Source organism: Camarhynchus parvulus, chromosome 4 (genome assembly GCF_901933205.1).
Source record: "Camarhynchus parvulus chromosome 4, STF_HiC, whole genome shotgun sequence".
Taxonomy (NCBI): Eukaryota; Metazoa; Chordata; class Aves; order Passeriformes; family Thraupidae; genus Camarhynchus; species Camarhynchus parvulus.
This window is the reverse complement of record NC_044574.1, coordinates 61,821,137-61,843,488: the sequence shown is the minus strand read 5'-3', so window position 1 is coordinate 61,843,488 and position 22,352 is coordinate 61,821,137. Positions and strand designations below refer to the sequence as shown.

Genomic DNA, 22,352 nt, shown 5'->3' with positions numbered 1-22,352 from the left:
CTCCTACCCGGCAGTCGTCAGCAGGCCTGACAGACAGGAGCAGAGACCGTGAGGAAAGGGGGAATGTGCTGAGTGAAAGTGCCAGTCAGCTCTGCCCCGGCTCCCCGCAGGTTTGGGCTTGGCCCCTCTTGTAATTAACACCGGGCTTTGCGGGGAGAGCGGAGAAAAGAAACTATATCCAAGAAAAAAGTGTTTTCAACCAGGCAGGAACTATCTATTGTTTCTCTCAAAGTTCACCCCTCACATTGCTAATGAAAAATGTAATTGACATAAGGGTGGGGGATAAACACGGTGGAGGAGAGGTGCAGCAGGGATTTTGGTCCCTGTTGCTCACTGGCCCCTAAATTGGGGCTCAGCAATCGACTGCAGGGCTGAAAAAGATGACACAGAAGAAGGCTCTGGAAACTGGATGAAGTCCATGGAAATAATCCCAGGAAACCACATGGCCCTCAACCCACTGGACCCATCCCGCTACTGAGGAAGTCAGCCTAATGCAGCATGGGAGGTTCAGGTGCTCTATACCCAGCCAGGCTGCCTTAACATCCGAGAGAAAGCTAAAAACCTACATTAAATATACATTAAATGTATTAAATTAACATGCTTTTCCTACCAGGAGCAAAATGGTTCATTTCAGGCCAAACAGAACACACAATTGCACTTCCATTTAACCCTAAATAGTTCTCTTTTCCAGGCCAGCTAAAACCAAAACATTCACAGTCTCACCCACAGTGTTCACCACATTTTCTCTACTCCAATGTCCCCTTGACTTCAAGTAAAGGAAATACATCATCCTCTTCCACACAGTTATGTTTTTGAATGCCTCCACTCACCCCCTGACATTTCACCTGACAATAGTAATCGTTTTTAAAAGCCTGGTAAACACAAAAGCCTAAGTGGTAACTCTGAGCTGAGTCTCTTTTCAGCTCCTGAAACATGCATTTTTAACCACTATTTCTGAATTTCATTTCTTTACACATTCTCAATAGGAAAAAAAAGTTATGGTTTATTATGCAGGTATAATGTACCTAAAAATGTTTTACATACATGCACTGAAGATCAGCCCTGCCTCCCTTCTAATGCCAAAATGAGGCAGGAAGCTGAAGAAAGGGGGATTAGGAAAAAAAAGTTCTATATTCTTTGTCCATCTGTGTTTGGGTGAGTTATTCAGGCTGCTCTGCACTACACACAGGAAGAGTTGTGCATATAAAAGAGCATTTGATACTGTCTGTGCAGTGTCTGCTCTTCATTGTTCTTTTGCCTGAGATATTCCATGTATCCAGCCCTAAGGGAGAAGCAATTCCAAGGGATTTGGATGACCTGTACAAGCCCATTCACAAAAAACGTAAAGGAGTTACAGTAATCACTACACCCTAACATCTGTTCTGCTGAAGTAAATCTAGGCAAACACAATTTATATCAGTAGGATTACATCTGTGTTCATTAACCTCTTCTGACCCTACCTCCCTTTCAGAGGAAACCTTGGACCAAGCAGGAAAAGCAAGGAAAAGATTTTGTGAAATGATTTTAAATTAGTAGCTGAGCAACTAAATATTTAACCTGGCTGTGGCTGTGTACACATGTACATCTGTCCACATCAATGCCACCCAAGCAAGAAACCCCTTATAAATCTGTATTTATAGTCAGCTCCCATGCAACCGCAGCTTCTTTACAGCACAGGGATGATGAAATGCAGCTATTCTCAGCTTTCCCTGCAGCTGCCCAGTGAAGGTGTCACCCTGCACCCTTCTGCACCTGGACAGGTAACCAGAACCCCTGTCCAGTCCAAGTATTTGCCCTGTGGACTAAAGGTCACCTCCAGACCATCCCAGATAGTGAACAATGCACGGAGTGCTGGGAGAACACATGCTTGTTTGTCTGAGTTTTCATATTATTGTGATCTGATCCAGCTCCAACCTAATCCTTGGGAAATTCCAAAAAAAGGAGATTCACGCTGTAAATGTACTTTGTATGGCAATGGCAGAGATTTCCCAGCTTTTCCAGTCACTTGCTGACAAATACAACCCCAGGCTGATTATTGCCTGAAGAAGGCAAACTAATCCACAGGCACAGGGTGAGAGGAGCAGCCAATTGGAATGGCAGTGGCTGGAAATTCCTGGGTTCCTAATGCAGCTTCAGCTGGGGGGTCAGTCTGTAACATCCCAGCAACCATAACACATCATGGTGGCTGGCATTTATTTCTTTCCAAGGCATTGCCCACTGTTCCTATCAGTGACCTAAAAGCTTTTTTTCAAAAATTGTATCTAGATCTCCCTTACATTTACTAAAACCCTATCATTCCTGAGCTGTAGCTAATTAAATCCCAGACAGTAAGGATTTGCCAGGGATTTAAAAATTAAATTCTGTTCACCTCTCAGCTGTCTGATGAGACAGGGACTGCAAACATTTCAGTGAATGCATAGGAAACTCCTCTATGAAAATACTGATGCTTGAGATATTAAAGACTGACTAGTTTGATCCAAGACACAAGGAATTGTTAAGACCTTTCCTTACCAGGATGTACAGGGCTTGGAAATCCCATCCAAACAGTGGGTGAGGCCCCTGGTGGGCTTTGGCTGGTCACACCCATTGGCATTACATGAGGAGCTGCAGCCCCAAGCAAAGGCTCATTTTTGCAGTGATAAAAGGATGCACTTTGAAAGAGCTGAGACACAAGGAGACATGAGCAGAGGCACGCTGGAAAGCCGAGGAGGAGCTCACAACAAACAGAAACCAGCACTAGACGCAGACCACCCTGGCAGCCCTCGGATGCCAGCTTTGGCTTCTAAGCTGTCAGTTAAACATTCCATGTGCATGAAGCCTTCCTTTCTGCCATTCCCCCAGCCATCAGCACGGAACAAACCCCAGCACACCGCAGAGCAGCTCTTTGGGAAGGCGCTGCTGCGGAGCGGGGCGTGGGCCAGCGCCAATTCTCATTCATTTCATTCACAAAACTCGGATTTATTCGATGCAATTTTTTGGCACACTGTCAAATACAGCACAAAATTACATTAGTGTCATAAGAGGAAAGGATTAGTGGACAGACTTCTTTGAAGAATTGTGTTGGCACTTGTCTTTTTGTAAAAATGCCAGCAGCTTCCCCTCTCTCCAGGAATAGCCCATTTTCTCCTGGTCAATGAGGGAAATCACTGCTCAGTGAGGGTCTAAGCCAAAGCCTTTTGGAGTCTGTGGGAATCTTTCCACCGATTTCCATAGGCTTGAATCAGCTCTGAGCTGCAGATGTCAGCTGTGCTGACATCTTCCTTCTGCCCTTCCACACCTCCATAGGGTCATTTATCAGGTGGAGTGCAAGACTTTTCTCCTGTATTTTTTCCTAAAGCCTCAGTTATAGTAATTTGCTGCCAAACCAAGAACAACTCTGTAGCTATGGCATAAGTGCAAGTATTCAGGATGTCTGGGTTTAATTCCTGATCTTGCCACTGAGGGGTTTAAAGGAGTTGATTAGAACCAGATCTGTCTGAAAACACAGCCCTGGCCCTGGGAGGCCCACGCAGCCCAGAACCTTCTCGCTCCCAGCATCTCCCCCAGGTCTCATCATTCAGGCAAGGGGGCCCAGGGCCAGGGATGTACCAAGAGAATTACCAAATAACCCAAGTGATGCAGGGAATCTGTAGGGAAGCATGAAAACAAACATGCAGATTATGGTCATAGCAAGGATAAACTTAATCCTTCCTTTTTGTACAGTTTTTTTGCACAACAGGAAAAGGAGGATGTTTTCTATCCCTACTCCTCCTTTATTTGACTTATATTTTTAGTCTGAGGTTCTTTGAGAAGGAAAAGAATTGCAGGCACTGCTAAGCCTGAGGCAGACACAAACCACTACCACCGAAAGCGGAAAATCAACCACTTTGAATACTGATCTTCACTACAATATTGTGTACACCACATAAATAATACTTGAACAGGCTTCTTGCAGTCACTGGTGTCAGAATGACTGGATAAATGCTAAGAGCACACATGTGCATCCTGGAGCAAGCAGCTTTGCTGTAAATCACAACTAGTTTGAGATTTATGCTTTGTCCAGTCTCACTGGCTCTGCAAACACAAGTGTCACCATCACATCCCAATCTGTGCTGGCCTGAGCCCTGAAAACAGCACCCTGGAAGAGATCTGCAGGGCCCTGCACATTGGTATGGGCAGAGCAAGGGCCTAAAACCCTGTTAATTCTCTGCAGAACATTTTTCACTGCTATTCAACCAGCAAATATTAATAGTGCTTTGCATTAATTAACCCAGCCTGAGGCTATATCCCTCTGCAGGGCACTGTCCCCTGAACAAGAAGGACTGCACGGGCTGTGCCCTGTGCCCGCCCTGCAGCCGCAGCGCTGAGGAGTGGCCTGTGGGAGGCTGTGGCTGGGCGGTGTTTGTGCTGGAAAGGCTGTGTGGGACTTGTCCCCTGCGGCCAGGGTCCCCTTGGTGGCACAGCCCCGTGTGCCGCCACGCCTGGCTGCCCTAATTGCCGCTGTTAGGGCCAGGCTGCGTGTCCAGCCATGTAAACAGTGCGATGCTCCCGCAGCCATTCCTGCCCACTGACCTGTGCTAAAGCCTATTTTTGGCAACTGCTCCAGGCCACTGTAGGGGCTGTAAAGCACACAAGGCCCTGCCCATGGTTTGAGCCTTATCTTCAGCTGATGAAGGCATGCACAACACAATTAGATCAGACTGATAGAACTGAAAAGGGTCTTTTTGTAATTGCATCCAACTCTGCTTGGATACTGCAGTTGGAGAGGAAGCAACAGAAAAAAAAACAGGTTGGAAATAATGATGTATTTCACAACAAACCAGCTAAATCTTACTTCTTTTGTAGTTGTATCTTTCAAACAGCTTTTTCTCTACCTGGTTAGAGATCAACTGAGTATCAAAACCTCTGTAAGGCAGTTTGCTGAGGACAGTAGGCCAGCCTCCTGCTACAAAATCCAGCAAACTGGTCTCTCCAGTTTCCCATTGTGATTCACACGGACTGCTCCAAATGGGCAAACCCTGAGCAAAGCGACCTCCCCAGCATCAGCCTGTGAATTCCTCAGGCCAGATGAAACTGGTTGTTGTCATGCCCATGGTGAGAGACATTTGTCGCCAGCAGTGATTGAGGCACACTGAGTCACTCCCTGGGCTGCAGAGCAGCTCCTGCTCCAGCTGTTTCTGGCCTCAGCACGATGGAGTGAGCATCAGCAAGGCCCCTCAGAGCACACCAGCTGCAGGCCTGAGGTGTACAGGAATAACCACACATATCTGAGTCCATTGTCCTGGAAATGAATGGGCAAAACCAGTGAGGAATGGGCAGAGAGGCAGGACCTGGCTTTGGGAACAGCCTTTGAAACAAGGGAGGTGTGAGCAGCTGTGCTAAAGAAGCAGAGAAAATGGAACATTTGAAAACTGTCACTGAGGGCTTCTGAGCTGGGGACAAGACAAACAAAATGCAGCTAGAGAGTATCCATGAAAACTGTTCAGCATTTATCTCCCAAATAAAGATCCTCTTAGGGAATAGGCACAGGATTTACTTAACGCTGGGGCTCATTAGGGCATTCTCTGCCTCTGCCCTACTATAAGTCTGTGAGCAAGGAAGCAGAAAGTGTATAAATTCACAGCTTCATGTCTCTCCTCCTGCAAGTTCCTCCCTGGGGACAGCAGGACATTTGCACAGGAGTGAGAGGCAGACTGTGGTCCTCATGTACTAAACACTCTGGTGCTGGTCATGTGAGATAGATCATTTTTCTTACTGTTACTTATTGTAGCCTTTTATCTTGCCCTGTATTTTCCCTAATTTTGCCTTCACATTCCCTTCTTTCAAACTATTTCCACCTTGTCCCTCCATTACACTGATCAATCAAACCTCAGTTGATGAAGACTGATGATGACACATCAGTTGTGACATTCCAAGGGAAGTACCACATCATTGCATCAGCCAGTCTGCAGACCTGCAAGGTGTTGTAATATCTACTTCTGCTTAGTAATACATGGAGAGACTCACCCTTTAAGTACAAAAAGCTTACCTTTGTCCTGAAATAAAAACCAAGATTAAATAGCAATCTGAGTATGCTGTGTGGGCTATGGCACAATACATATGATTTTTAAAATGTGTGCTTTCTGTCTGGTATGATGGTTGGTGTCAGCACCACACAGTTACAAAGAACTTCTCAGGTTTTCATTTGGAAAACAAACAGCTAAACCCTCAAAAACATGCTGACCTGGAATATGCTCTGCAGAGAGCCAGAAGCACATACACCAAGCAGACTTTGCTGTTGTTTGTATATGACTTGTAAGGAGTAAAGTCCATGTCTGTGGAGGTTTGTGTCACCCCATAAGGAAGACTTTCTGTGAATACTGAGAGCACTGAAAAATTCAGGTTACAAACAGGTCAGGGAGTATTCAGACTACTGGTACTTGCAGCAAGCAACTGTAATCCATTTCAATTCAATCATTATGGCAAGTTTACAAGAATCAGCACCACACGCATTTCAAAAACACTTTATTTTCAGATGATGTAGTACTGCAGATCTCCAACCAACCATTTTATCTCTTCTTACCTTCTAGAACTGGAGACGAAATCTCTGCTTCTACCCTGGCCAGTGTGCTGAATCTGGCCACTTGTGGTGATGGAGTGAATTCAGAGTAACTTGTGACCCACTGCCCAGGGAGCAGTCAGGACCTCACATTTCCTGATTTTTGCTGCTTTCATGACAGCACTGCAGGGTGAGCTGGGACTGGGTCAAATTACCTAAAGGCTGGACTCTTAGCTCTTAATTGCAATTTTCCAGTTCTAAACGTATGGATTATCACTGAGCTTTAAATGTGCACAATGGATTCAAAGTACCTTGGCAAGGGGATGGTATGTGAATGTAATACCTCTAAAAGTTAATGTGCTTGATCCTTCTATTGGTGATGAATGAAGCCATGAAAGACTCCCCACCAAATTTTTTCATGTTCACTATAGTAATTCAATCCAGAAAAGCATCAAAACCCTTTGTATTTCTTTAAAGAGGGAAAAATAGGTGGAAAGGTGTTGGGAATATAAAAAATGCAGAGAAAGTATTGCATTGCAAAACAAACAGGTTCTGTTTCCACAGTTTTGCTAAGGTAGCTTGAATTAAACATTTGAATTACAATCTACATAGGCTTAAAGTAAAAACCGAATCTAAAAGGTATTTTTGGAAAACACTCAAATTGCAATGAACTCCTTTTGCAAATCCTCTCCCAATGGGTGCACAAACCATGTAACAGTTCTGTACATTAATATTCAAAATTTGCTGTAAGGTTGCCTGAAGATGTTTTAGTTAAACAACCAAAGAGAGTCAGCAAAAGCACAAAGTACAGCCCAGAGAACAGGAGGGTGCTGTGCTGATCTTTACCCAGACTTCTTTTTGCCCAAGTGTGGAGCTTGAGGACAGAGCTCTCCATAAAGTGATACCAGCTATCACTTAACTGGCACAGAAAGAAACTGGACATGGCCACAGCAAAAGACATAGGTAGAATTTCTGTCAAGGTTTAAAAAAAACCAAACAACACAAATTCCAGACCCAAACATCTTGGATTCAAAATCCTCTATCACTCACCTGCAGAACATCAAACAGCTCCAAATCTTGATGAGGCCAGTGGAAATCTTTCTGCTGCCACAGCAACAGTGACAACATGCAGCAAATGAGGCAAGAGCTATGTACAGAACTACCACCCTTTGGCAGGGAGCCCCAGGGACATGGGAGGAAGATGGGACGGCCTGTACATCACTGAACAGGGATCCTGGAATGTCATGTGGCAGGGGAGCAGTGCAAGAGAAATGGGTGTTTCACATGCTTGGACTTATCAGTGACAAAGGAGCCCTAGAAATATTGGTGAAAGAACAAGCATTTGCCCTTAGGCTCATGCCTGTGTGCTCAAAACAAGGCTTGTGCTCAGATTAGGCCAAGCCATAGGGCTCCAGCTGGAGAAGTGAGGGGCATGGCTGGGTGGCCTGTGGGGCAGGAGGAAGGCAGGGAATGACTGTGGCTCTCGCCTACCTGCGGACGACAAGCTTCAGCTTCTTGTAGGAGCCTTTCACCAGGGAGATGGCCTCTCTCCTGGAGCTGCTCAGCTCCACCTCGTTGATGTTCACCACTTCATCACCAGCCTGCAGCTTGGAAGGCAGGGAATCTGCCTTCCCTCCCTCTTCAATCTGCACAGGAGAGAAGGGAGAAAGTGAGACGTGCCTGACATGGTTTGGCTTTCACCTGCAGAACTGAGAGTGTGTTTCTGTTCAAGAATTAATCTACCAGCCCCAAATTCTGCTCTTGGATTAAAAAAACCCTTTGCCAGCCAGCTCACTCAAAGGTCTGTGCTTGCCACCCCTACATTTCTTATAGAAAGGAGTTTGGAATCAGCAGCCAGATGAGCTCTGCCAAGAAGCACTGCTTAGAATAAGCCTGAAAAGTCTTTGGTATTTGGAAGCAGTGAACTCCAGCAAAACAGCCATGGACCGCCTCTTGATAAGAGCACCCAGGCACCAGCCCAAGGGCAAAGCCAGGATTAGAAGAGCTTGGATGTGATTTTGTTTGTTCAAGCTCCCCTTTGGGATCCAGATGCCTGATGAACAACAGCTTCTTTATTATTGGCCAGCAGCAAAGCAGGAGCACTCAGGTGTAGGTAGTTAATGAAGTGCAGCATCTCTGTAGGGTTTTTCAGCTAGGGATATAAAGAAAGTAGGTGATTATTCGAATTTTATTAGAAAGTAAGCAGTCTGATCCCGGCTATGGAGTGGCAAGGCTAGAAGCAGAGTCCCAGGGCATTTGCCTCTGCTTTGTATGGCCCATCATGTACACAGTGTAGTGACTCCCCATCTGTGTGCCAGTAGAAATACACGAGGCAGAGGAGAAGAAAATCTGGCCCAGGATCTGGGAATTGCAGCCTTGTGCACTAATGCACTCTCTTTGCAAAGGCATACACTAGCATAGCAGAGGGCTGGGTTAGGCACTGCAAATGCCGAGTTCGAGGAGACTCGGGAGTGCCACCAGCTCCAAGTGCAACTGATAATTACTTTGACTGCAAAACCTGTCACCACAACACCTGCTTTTCAAAGCACCCTGCAGTCCCTGCCCAACAGAGGCTGTGACCTGTGTTAGCAGATGCCACAGGACTCCTGTGGAACATCTCCTGGCACAGCAGAAGTAGAAGCACTTCCTTCAGGCACTCACCTGCCCAGACATCCTGCTGACACAAAGAGATGTGGCTGCATTGGTTCTGCCTCAAATCCAGGCAGGAAGGGCAGCTGTGCGCAGGGGTGAGATTTTCGGGGCAGTGGAATTGCAGGCATACTTCTGGAAGTTGCTTTTATTTCAAGTCAGGCCAAGCAGTGTGTAATTAAGCTATGCCCCAGACATGTAACTCAGCACATGCAGACACACTGCCCAGGTTTTTACCAGGGCATTAGTTTCGGTGTTGAATGGTGATTTCTCACTGGCAAAGCTGGTCTGTTCCTCCTAACCAAGGAATTCCAGCCCAGCTACCTTCTAAAATGTAAAATTTGACTTCCCCAAACATCAGCCAATAAAGTCTCCAAACCCCCTAGAAAGGGAGGTAAAAATCATTGTCATTCATTTTACCAGGAAGTCATTCCACTGATGAATGAGTTTTTTCTTTTCTTCTGAAGAATGAATAAAACCACAGGAATGAGCCTTCCCATAAAGAACCTTGTATCACAATTACCAGGAAGGGTGAGAGATGAAACATTAGCCCTTGCTGCCAGTATAAATAAATAACAAACAAAAAATGCAGTATTGCTGCAGTTTATTGCTGCTATAAAGCAGAACAGGTGGGTATCATTTCAATGAAATACAATAGTGGGGTACTAGGGGTTAGATTAACTTGTGATACAGTCAACAGAAGGGATTTAATGTTTGGGTTTGCTTTATGTTACAGCATGTATACTGGAGAAAAGTACTGCTTGGAAAAATATGTTTTGTAACAAATACCAGCTACTTCAAAGGCTGTGATACTCATCAGAAGCATTTGTATTCATTTGTGCCTGGAGGAACCCTAACCTTAAAAAAATCAGCAGAATCATGATCTCTGCTTTATCATCTAACAATTCCAGTTGTAATTATATATTTGAGGTTTTTCACTTCACAGGAACACTTTTAAGGTTGTCTTTGCAACTACAGGGGCTAGACCTTCCTTTTTCTCCTTTTGCAGTGAAAATGGACATTTGGATTCTTCCATATTCACCTTTATAAAGAATGTGAAATCAAACACTTTCAGGGAATACTAAACCCTGCAATACTTCTGATCATGCTGATAACGTTATTAACTGGTCTGAAAGAAATCTTTCTTCAGATCCTGATGCATTCCAGCTTATCCCTACGCCAAGGGCTCTTAAACTGCAGCCTGCAAGGCCAAGCAGCCAGCCACACTACCAGAGTAAAGGATGCCTTGAAGGAAAGTTTGTTAGCATGGGTAGAGTCATCTGCAAGTTACTCCAGAGGCTGGAAGTGAATTGCTTTGCTCCTGTGTGCTTAAACTGTCCATGAGCAAGACCTAAAACCTAAAAAACATTCTGCCTTTGGAAGGTTTAGATGGCAGCTTCAAACCTGTATTACTTACAGACTTAGAGAGAATATAAATGGAGATGTGGACTGACACTTTATTGTTGACACTGTTCTCTCATCTATTACTAACCTGTTAGCATCCTCATCTCTCATCTACCCAGCTGGAATTACCTGCATACAAATTCCTGAAAGTTCCTGGAAGAAAACATTCACAACAGGCCTGTGACCTGGTACTACTGCTCAGAGAAGCAAAAAAGGCAAAAATACTTATAAGGTTCCATCAAAAGTCCAGAAACAAGGTCTTGTCTCCCAAAGCAAAGCTCAGATGCTCCATGTCCATTCCTCATCTTTGCATGCCTCTGAAAATATTTGTGTTTAAGGAGTGGTGATATTTCCTGGGAAGGATTGAGTGATTCAAACAAAACAAGCTGCACTATAAACACAAAGCTCTATCACAGTGTAACAATTATCAACAAAGCAAACAAACCTCAACATGCAGGTGACCTGGTTAAATGAACACCTGCTTTGCTGTACGAGGGTGCACAGAGCCCAGGATGGGATGTGCTGGAGGCACAGAGTAGAGGATGGGAGATGTGTGCACACCATGCAGCCACAGCAGCCAAACAACACCAGGTGGGGACCACCTCTGCCTGTGGCTCCCTGCTCTGACCAGCCTGACTCACCCTGTACACCAGATCTCGAGTGAGTGGAAGTGGGAAGGCGAGTTTTCCACTGTTCCCTAAATCCCCAGTGGATCTCAGTGCTGCCACTCAGCCAGGGCACAGCCAGCACTGCAGTCTGTTGTTTTCAGTGTGCAAGTGGACCAGCCACAGCATTGCCAAAACCACCCTCAGTAATCACTTGTGGCAAAAATGTGATGGCCAGAAGCTACAGGACCTCGTGCAAGGGGCCAATCAGTAACCAGCAAGACCTCTTATGGTTTATTTAAGCTGAGAAAAACAAGGTGAAATGCAGCCAGCACACCTTGTGGGTGTAATGATTGTCACTCATCCATCAGGAGCAGGAGGAGCCAGCAGGAGCCAGCCAGGGACTGGAGTTTTTTCCTTTTGGCTGAATTAGGCCAACTGCTCTGCCAAGTCAAGTTATGAGAGGTGACTCTGGCAAGTATGGAGTGGAGGAATACCTGAAAATCAGTCTGGCTTTGAACCTTTGGGGCTGGATTCAATGGCTGGTGCTTACTACAGGTGCTGTGACCAGAACCTAGGCAGTGCCAGGAGGGGAGAACAATCCCTTGCCCTTGAAATCAGCAGGAGCATCTGTACAGCAAAACACGTCAATAGCATAAAGGCTCTTGTTTTCCATGCCTCAGTTTCCCACCTGGGAATGGACACAATTGTTCTACCTCCTCTGTCCTGTCTAATTAATGTGTGAGTGCTCTGTGGTGGTGATGATCCAGATCCTGGCTCTTATTCCAGATGTCTCTGCAAATCCCTAGCTCCCAGGCCCTGGCCCTGGAGAGAGTCCATGCCAATTAGAAACATGCAACAGCAAAGTATTCCTTTCCAGAGGAAGTTCCAGACAGGATGGTTCCCACTTCTTGTGAAACCCCATCAAACTTCTGTGATTCCAGCATGTCCCACACCTCTTCCTTTCTCCTGTTTATCACAAAGCCATCTAGCCAATTCTGTCAGGCTCTTTTAGAAAGGAGAGGACAAGGAGCTCCCTGCCAAGCTGGTCTCTCCTAAAATGCACCCACTTGAAAAGGCCTCCAGAGTCTCCTCGGGCTGATGCAAACTCCAGTCCTGCTGTTGTCTTCTCTGCAGCAAAGCCTTCCATGCCCACTGCCCTCTGCTGAAAATCCCAAAGGCCACCCCTGGTCTTGCTTTGCATGAACATTCCAGACCATTTTCTTGCCTTAGAGGAGGCTTCTTGTCACTCAATAGATCCTGCAGGAGACTTCAAACCCATGTGTTCCCCCTTTTTTTGGCTTACTGTAAAAGCAAGAAGTTGCTTAAGCAGATCACCAAGGATACATAAGACTTACTACTGCTGCCTTTTGTTTGGCTCACTATGGTTACTGTAGGTTCAGAGAACACTGGCTAACTGAGAGCCTTTCTTGGTTATTTTAAAGAAGTTTTCTTTACTTATCCCTCTCTTCCCTTTCTTCTAGGAGCTTTTGTAAAAACAAATTCTCTGCAGCTCTTAAGATGGATTATTCCATCTTTGTGTCCTTTCTATGATGAATAGTACATGTAAACTGAAAACTGTAAACTTGCTTGAGTTTCTCAACAAAAAAAGTGGAGCAATCAAGCAATGATGTGTGCACACTGTATGCAGTTGCACAGGTGAGAGCAGAGCCATGCAGCAGGTCAGGACAGTTCCTGGGGGACACCTGGAGATGCCCTGGAAAAAGCAGCAAGCCAGCATAGCAGGGTGTTGACAGAAGCAGCAGCAATTGCTATGACAAACTACTGCCCTTTTCGTGTCAGGTATTATAATGATGGGAAGAGAAGCATCACATATGAACTGCTGGAGGTGGCTGTTCAGAATTCCTGAGCTGCTGAAGATTTTATAGGAACTGACAGGGTGAAAGAGGAAGCAATTTTCCCCCATGAAGGAATAAAGAGAGGGAGCTTTCTCTGATGCAAGGAGTCCCTGACTTTCCCAGGAGCAGCATTACAGAAAAATGTTCTCTGCTTTAGACCTCTTGTTTTCAAGTATTTTACTGGAACCATTTCCATTCTTTCCAGTAGTAAGATGTGTTTCCTTTGAATCTGGGGTTCATCTCTTCACAAGGTCATCAGCACCAGTGCAATGTGAGGGAAAGGGTGGAACCAGAAAATCTGACTGTATTCACTGCAAGTTCAACAGCCAAGGTTTTAGTCACTTTTCAGAGCCCAGACTGGAGCTTCAAACTGGGAAGACTGGAATGTTTCATTTCCCTGTCCACTATGAGGTGTAGCAGAGCCACACCGGACCACTTGTGCATTGCACCCAGTGCAGAGCAGGGCACGCATATTTTGGCTTGCTCAGAAAATTCACTGAGTTGCTGAATTGATGTGGGCTTTGTGTTGGAGATTTTTAATCCCCTGTGGAGTTCAGAGATGGTTCTCAAAACCCAAAAACAAAGCTGCAGAGCTGCTGAATGTCTCCAGAGGATATGCTGCTCCCCTCGTTCAACCTTAATGCCATGTCACAACTGGGGGGCAGTGACATGCAGCAAACAGAAATTCCTCCCCATTGTCCCCAACCTCTGTGTCAGCCTGACAGAGCAGTTAAGACAATTCAATCAAGAAATAGTTAAGTCAAAGGTCTCCCCCTGGAGCCATGTTTCTGTTGGATTTCCGCATCCCTGTGCATACTTGCATCTGGAGAGAATTCAGCTATTGCCATTTACTCCAAGCTAAGGAAAGAGTTTCCAAATTAGTTATTGTTTTATGCTGCAGCTGAGCAAGGAAGGCTTTTTTCTCACAGTGTTCTGCATTGTTCTACAATAACATTTATGCTCCCAAGTTCAAAGCATAGTAGTGTGCTAATTTATTCCAGGTGATCATACAAGGTTCATATTGAATGACTGCACCTTGAGAGGCTGAACTTGATTCAGTGGAAGAACAAGTTAAACTCCACAGTTTTCAAGGGTTAGCAGTGCTCTGCCTCTCCAATACTTTAAAGTAAATCTGTTCTTTAACACAGGCAGAAGAAGGCATTTTCTCCCCCACTCAGCCTGAACATGTTGATGAACACCCAGGATGTGAGTGCAAGTGGCACAGATGGTACAGTGACTGTGGGCACCAAAGCTGCAATCCAGCTGCAGATATGCCAGTGGGATCCATGCAGGAGGGATGCAAGTTACAGACAAGTGCTGAGGATTCAAGGTCATTCCCAGGACTGCCCTGCAGGCTCCAACACTTCCACACCTTTCCATTTCCTGTGTGATTGTTTCCTGTCCTGGGAGCAAGGTTAATCTCAGCAGCCAGCCCCTCAGCAAAAAAGTGGCAAGAAGTGAATGGAAAACAGATTGCTGGCTTGGGCTCCAAGAGATAAGGAGCCATGCCTGGATGAGTTTGCGTCTGACTCCTCTTGGTGACTCTAAATTCCTAAGCCAGTGGAGGAAAGAAGGCTTAGCTCTTAAGATAATTTTCCACCTTCTTAAGCACAAAACTGCTAGGCTCCCACAGAGATTTCTACATTTAAAAGAGGAAGGGCCAGGGAAAATCAAGTCTTCTTTCAACTAATGCACAAAGAAAGATGGGCCTGTGGTGCAGCTTGGATTCAGGCCTTCAAGAAGCGTCCAGGATCTTTTCTGTTACACGAGGCAAAACCAACAATACATTTTCTCCACCCCTCTTCGATTATACAAGACAAGGAACTAATCTGTGTTTGCTGTGGGCAACACCTCGAGCTGCATAAGGTCCCACTTTTAGAGGCTTGGTACAAACACCTCATCATGGACAATTCCTGCCCCAAGCCCTGCAGCTTTGAGAAACAGAGGCATGGAAAACAGATGTGGAAAAGCTGTGATGATCAAGCAGAGAGGCAGCACCAAAGTCGGCTCTCAGCTACACATGGGTGACATATGGACTGAACCTCTGGGCAGGGAGAAGAGCAGCTGCAGGACAGGGCAAAGCCAGCTGGCTCTCAGCCAGCATAAATCCATCACCACTGCCTCCTCCTGCCTTTCCCTCCTGTTGCTTACAGCCCACTGGAAGTGGGCAAGGCAAGGAAGGACAGAGGTACACCCGGGTCAGCTACAGAACAGCGATGCCAGTGCAGGTGCAGAGCAGTTCTTGCCCTGTGAGGGACCACTTCGTCCTGTTCTTCCTCTGCTTCCTGCTTCCAGCTCCAATCCCAGCCTGCAGAACACACCCTGTCGGTGCTCCTGGGAATCAGAGAGCCTTACTTCTCTGCTCACTGTTTGGTTTTTGCAAACAATCCATTCCAAGCATGCCACAGAGAGTATAGCACCAGGTGACACAAATACTGGGGCCTGGAGCACGTTAACTTGATCCTGTTTGGTCTGCGGTGATTATCGGCCGATATCAGCTCAAGGGGCTACAAGAACTCATTCCCTGTTCCTCTGTTGTAGCTGATACAGCTCGCCCCTCTCCAGAGCACACAAAGCCAGTGGCTGCACATGGCTGAGAGTTAATATTTGCTTTGTAAGGGGAGAGTTAAAAATAGCTGTTTGCCAAAGAGTCTGCTGGAAAGGTCTTCTGCTCTGCTCCAAACACACCCATTCTTTTTTTTCACCCTGCTTTGCCATCCTGCCCCCAACCTTACAGTCCTTCCTCACATTTCTCACAAGGTTTCAGGAATTAAAATCCAGTCCCTACAACATTTTGACATCAAGCTCATTTAGCCTAGGCAAGAGGCTGTCAAACTTGTGGACACCCAGCATAGGAGACAGCACTGCCTCACAGCTGTGAGTCTGTGGCACTCAGTGCTCCTCACTCAGTGTCACACGTTCCTCAAAAATGGAGATGGGCCTGTGGAAGCAGTCGTAATTACTAAAACTGAGGTAAGGTGCTGTTCAGGGACTGCCTGAACCCTATGAATTTTAGGATATACAGTCACTGGCATTGGCTGTTCCCTAATCCTTCCCACAGGCACTTGCACAGAACACACACATCATCCCCAAACAGCCCTTGGTGGTTGCAGCCTATCCCTCAAACTGTGGGATGCTATGGACTACCATCCCCTTGCAAAAAGGTTAAAGGTGCAAGAATTGGCCCACCTCAAAATGCCCCCTTTGGCACTGAGTGCAATTGGATCCGTTTAGGAACATGTCATTACTTTTTGCTGTTGGCAGATTATTTGCTGTGTACTGCATGGCCTTCTGTACCTTCTGTCCCCTCCCTCTGGCTGTCCTCACCATCTAGGAAAGCAGACCAGTTGGAGATGTGTCCTCAAAATTGTGTTTGTTCCCTACTCCAAGGACAACTTTCCAAGGTTTGGGAAAGCCAACCCTAGCATCACAGGAAGAGCCATAGAAAGAAATTCAGTCACTGCTTTAATCTCCTGGCTGTTCTAAAATCAAGGCACAAATGGCAATGTGCCCTTCTCTACAGGATGTTTAACAAATCTTCCCAGACTTTTGTATTACTGGTTTTATACTTGCTTTTATGACCTATATTGCTGTAACCCCCTGAGGCTTGACAGGGTGATCAACTGCCAGGAGACTTGTTTGGGATTGTCTCATTTTGGGTTAACTGGAAAATATTCCCAGGTAAGAAAATATAGCTGAGATGTGCACACCTGGGATCAGTTTGGAGGAGAAAGGAGACAATCAGCAGCTCTCAAAGGACAGTTGTCAAGGTTTTTTTTCATCACATGATTAGGCAGTGAACTTCCTGCCTTGGCATATTGCTCACATGGATTCAAAGCAGAAATGTCAAGAAAATCCACCCTGCAATCAGGTAATTCCATAAATTAGGTGAATCTAAAGCTATGGGATTTTCTGGCTATTGGAACAGGTAGTACTTATCTTTCCTGTAGACAGATCCTTGGCCCCAGCAAGGCCAGTTACTGCTTTTGATGTTTGCCACTTCTCTTTCCCTTATTTCCCTTCCCCAATATTAACACTTTCATTATACCTATTATAAATAGCAATAATGATAGTAATGAAAACAGCAGTAATCATCCTCAAGAACTTTCCTTCCATTAGCTAATTTGGCCTTTCAACACCATAGGGAGACAACAGGAATTATTGTTCCTAAATTAGAGAGGAATAAAAAGAGGAGCCATGTTTATGTAACTTTTCCAGGGTCACAGAAAGCACCACACAGCAGTTTTGGAGCCGCACTTCCTGCTCTGACTGAGGTGATGCTGTGCCCGTGCCAAGCCAGACTCCTCACCTTTAATATTCCATCCACGTCCCCAGCTCTGGGGCATTGTCTCTCACAGCACTGTTCCCTTTCCTACAAGCATGAGGAAGTGCTCTTGGATGTCCTTCCATCATTATTTCTGGCTTCCCACTTGTCTCCACAGGTTTAATTCTCCTCTGTTTGCTGTGGTTGTCCTCTCCCTCATGATACTATCATGTGCCTTTTTATCTTTTGCCCTTCTTTATCATGCTCTTCTTCCTCCCTGAGCCCAGTAATACAAACCATTAACCACTAAACAGTGTATATCTGAGAGGAAATAAAAATAGATCATGCAGCAGAGCCACGCTTGATGAATCAACTGGAGCTCTTGCCAGGATTCAATAGCTGCTGAAGAGATTTAGGGATGCACTTCTCCCTCATTTTAATGAGAATCAGACATCAACATTTTTAGTCACACTTTGAAGATCAAAGCTTAGAGCAGCCAACAGCACATAAAACTCAGCTGAACATTCAGAGAGGTGTCCTTCAGGGCAGGAGAGTACCTCTGGCACCCTTAGGGATGAGCAGGAAAAGCTAACAGACTTTCCAGAGGGAGCTGAGCCGGCTCACCCGGCATCTTGACTCGGTGCCAGGTCACACCCCCTGCACAATGCCACAGCCAGAGCTCCCCTGGGACAGAGAATGGGCGGCAACAGCACGAGGCTCAGAGCCACGGTGCCGGGACAAAAGAGGAATTTCACAGTCCAAGCCATTGTCATCACATCACTCTTGGCAAACCTTTTCTTCATTCCCCCAGCCTTCTGTAATTATTATAAGTTCTTCTCAAGTGAATTTAGTGCCCATGAAAGATGTCAGGTTCACAGCCCAGGAGATTCCTTTTCCTTGCCTACAGATCAGCTTGTCACCCCTCCTCCCTGCCACCTTCTTCCATTTCTTTTGTCTCCAAGGCAGACTTGTCCTCTGAGGTCTTCAGGGATGGTCAGCTCCACAGATTCAAGTGCAGCAGCTAGTTTTATAGAACAGGCATTTCTGTGTAGCAGGCTATCCAAATGGAAAAGAGCACGGGAAATGAAGCGCCTGTTCTTGCTCTGGTCGTTTGGATGTCTTGAGGTGCCTCCTGGTCTTCCTGAGAGCAGGAGAGAGATGGAGCAACACGTAGGATCTCCCTGTGAGGGAGATACCCAGCCCTGGCCACTTCGGCCCTGCAGTCACTTTCCTTGTCCTCTCCTGCCACTCCGCGGCTGCTCCAGGGAACAACTGCTTTTCCATGGAACTCATTTCTCAGTGGAAATAATTTTTCAGTTATTGCTGGTGTGATACAGCAGTGCAGCACTTAAGCCACAGAAAGTATCTGAAAGGTTCAAAGGCAGATGCTTCAATTAATTTTATTATGTGGGAAAGCAAGAATAAACTGTTTAAGAAGTGGTATTTACCTTATTCCTCAATTTAAATTCTGAAAACCCAGTCGGGCTCATCAGGAGCTGCTGCAGTCCTCTGTCTACGTACAAAATGAGAGGAAAGGTGTCCTGACCCCTTCAGTTTGCCTGGCTGATATCTTTCAGTGCTTCCCACTCTGCCAGACATGATCTCTGAGGTCTGTTTTTCCAGATAGTATCGTTCACCTTGTGGCTCAGAGCACATTCCCTATGAGTTTGTCCTGAAAGTACCTTATGCTGCTAAAAATTATTGAACATTCATGTTAATAAGCACTGAATGAATTTTGTTAGTGCTTTGTGTCAATTCTTTAACTACTGCCCAAAAGCCCCTGAAATTCCCTGTCTACATGTCAGCAAAAATGTCTTTAACCTGCATGGGAGGGTTTTTCACCAGCTCAAGAGAATGCTGGAGCAATCTGGAAACTAAGATGATAAGAGCAGGCTTAGCTGGTGATTAACAAGGCATTTCAGAGCATTCCAGGAACTTTCTTGTTAATTTTATACTGCAGATACGGACATAATCCTGCAGAAACTGACAGAGTGAGAGAAGAAAGGCATTTGTTCTCTTCTGCCTCTAAAAGAGTCCCTTCAGATATGGGTGACAGGGACAGGTGCTCCCTAAAGCGACTCTCACAGTCACATGCAGCACCTCTCCCTCTCTTTGCCTGAATCCTCTGAAGTGGCCACATCCTGCTTGGAAATGTCTTATCCAGACATTTAGGGAGGGGAATTTATACCTGCATTTCCAAGCTTATTCATTTACCAAGCCAAACACTTTTTGGCAAAGCTATTTTTAGCTGCAGTAGACACACAGATTAATTCAGTTGCAGTTCAGGTTGAGGCAGGTCCAAGTTTCCAGCGCTGTCAGGTGCCATGGAGATGGATGAGGTAAATAGACCTGTAAAAACACCAGGCACATTGCCTGCTGTCTTCCTCCTTCCTGCTTGCTTTGGATTTACACCTTGCCCTGCATCTCCAGGATGACATGTAAATTCCTTCCTAGAGGAAGGGTTTCAAATTGTTGTTTTACCATACTGTGCTAGGGACAAGTCCCACACAAGCACTGCAAACACTAATTGAACACACTCATTCCCTTCCTGCCTTCTCCTCCACTTGGCCCCATTTCCTGATTTCTCACAGTTCTCTTCATGTTTGTTAGGGTTTTTTTTTTTTGCTGCTCTTCTGTTTCCAAAAATGTCATTGAAAATAAACTGACAGGACAAACAGCTCCGAGGTTCCCACTAACAAGGGCAATGTGAAATGATGTGTTCAGCTCTCAGCAGCGGAAGGCCGTTGATGTCAGGAAAGAGTTGAATTACAAAGATTTCATACTTCAGTTTTATATCTGGCTCAAAATGACCCCTAACTCCTGCATCATGAGAAGTCCATTTGGCTTGGCGACCTCCTCTCCTCTTGCACAAAATGCCAGGTTCTGGAGGTATTGTTACAAACGTAGTGATGATGAACCTCTGGGTAAAAAGAGCCCTTCTGTTTTCTTAGCTTCACCTTTAAGCCTTGAAAAATCATATTCCTGCTTCACGCTGTTTACACAATGCACTGGAAGATTTACCCTTGCATCCTGGGGTGGGAGGAGGAAAGAGAGGAGCAGGAATAACTAGAAAGGAAAGGAATGTGCCTGCCAAAGCCAGCCACTACACAGAGGCCAAACAGCATTTCTTTACTTGCTGTAGCTCCAGGGGATAAGGGAGCAGGCACATGTTTTTATAAGCTGAATTACACATTAATGAAAATCCCAGGACATTCCTGAAAGAGTGGAGGCATTAGTGGCAGCTGGGCAGCTGGCCAAATTCCAGTGAAGGTAACTACACTGTTTCCCCATGGTCTCCCCGCCACTTCAGTGAATGTGCTCAATTGTTTCAGCTCCAAGAGGCTCCACAGCATCTCTGGGATGTACAGTTCTCTGGGATAACATTCTCACTTAAGGAATCTTGGTGGAATTTAAAAATAGGTCCTGTGAATGATGACAATGTCCTTTCTGGCAAACAATTTTGCAACAACAGCTTTGAGACAAACAAGCTGCAGAAAACTTGAATATTGCGTAAAAGTTCCAAGAGGAAAGAACAAAAAGTTCACTGGAAACCTCAAAGCAGAAATACTGTGGCAGACACTGCTCTGTTTGGAATTAGTTTTATTAATATTCTTCCAGGGATTTGACCAGGCATTGCTAAATATAGCGTATGCCTTTTTCATTTCATGGGGTTAGGATGAAGCCTATACAGAAGTGTTACTGATGGGTACGGCTTTATAAAGGGAAGGCCTTGCAACAGGGCTCTGGCCTGGTCCTTAGGCTAAGGAGAAGGGAGCTGTGGGGGAGTGACTCAGCTGGAATAGAGGGATGTGAGAGACATGCTGCACGTCGACATCGTGGTGAATGCTGGCTGGTTCACCTGGGCTTATTGTGCCTTAAAACTGCATGAACTGGCATGGTTTTGGCAATAAAGAGCCCTCCTTTGCACTGCCTGGGGTCCCTGTGTCGCTCATTATCACAACACAGAAGGATTTTTCAGGGAAAATGTCCCTCTGTAAGGGGGCTTGGAATGGATATTTCCTTTGCTATGGTTACAGATGGCAAGCAGCAACCCTTCCTCCAGGCTCCCAAATTTTTAAAGGTACTCTCTGAGGAAGTGTCTTTATGTCAGTTGGTGAAAAGCAAGCACTGCCTTGTCTGTATCAAAGCAGACTGTGGTAAACTTGTGAAAAGCTTGGATGAGCTTTGAAGGCCAGCTCAGGTTCAAAGGGCCTGGCAGGAGATTTCCACCGGGAAATGGGATAACAAACCTTAAGGCTGCAAGTGTGAGTTTCCAGCTATCCCAGCAGAGACTTTGGGGAGAACTGATATTGAACTGCTGCTGTTTGCTCTCATCCTTGCCAACATAATAATTAAAAATGTACAGTGCTGGCCCTTTGAAAAGCTGCACAGAGCACCAGTTCCAGTAAAATCCCAGCATCTCTTCCTCAAGCTGAATTAGGAAGAGAGCCAGCTGACTCTTTTAGTTGAATCTCCCCTTTGCTGACAGGACAGACCCCCAGATTTGAACAAAGCCTGAGCAGTTTGATTCTCTCCTGCATTCTGGCCCTTACTGAGGTCAGGATTAATGCCTTCACTGCATGGAGAGACAAAATACCAAGTACAAAAACAGCACAGTGATTATGGTGGCCTCTTGGCTGTTCCTGTTCGATCCTAGAGATCTCTATTAAATTGCAGATGTAACTCTGTGCTGGTGTTTGTCTCCAGAGCTAAACAGTGGGCAGTGCAGGGATGGAGTCCCTCCTCTCTACTTGCCACTGGCATTGTCACCATTTGTCACAAGAACTGCTAAGTCTGGATGTCCATCTGTGGGGAAAGCAGGTTTCAATCACTGATAAAATCTATAAACCCCAGAGCCAGCCATGGCTTTCAGAGGAGCCCAGGTGACAGTGGCCAGTGCATGATCACAGCGATGGTTTGCACCCAGCCATCCCTGTCCTGACTGATTAACTGAGAGGGGACTGAAGGAGCAGCATGCAGTACTTAGCTAATTACACTGCCCCAGGTCTTTTGTCCTGCTGCCGCTGGATCGCCTCAATTGATTCTTTCAGGCC

General features: G+C 45.8%; 1 protein-coding gene across 3 annotated transcripts in view; it reads right to left on the bottom strand.

The window, feature by feature from the left end:
* Positions 1-22,352, bottom strand: part of SHROOM3 (shroom family member 3) — a 110,671-nt gene that overhangs the window by 69,890 nt on the left and 18,429 nt on the right. For all 3 annotated transcript variants that reach the window (XM_030947450.1, XM_030947448.1, XM_030947449.1), the window contains exon 2: positions 8,009-8,163. In XM_030947450.1, coding sequence (XP_030803310.1) covers positions 8,009-8,163 — 155 coding nt within the window. The remainder of the gene's footprint in view (positions 1-8,008; positions 8,164-22,352) is intronic.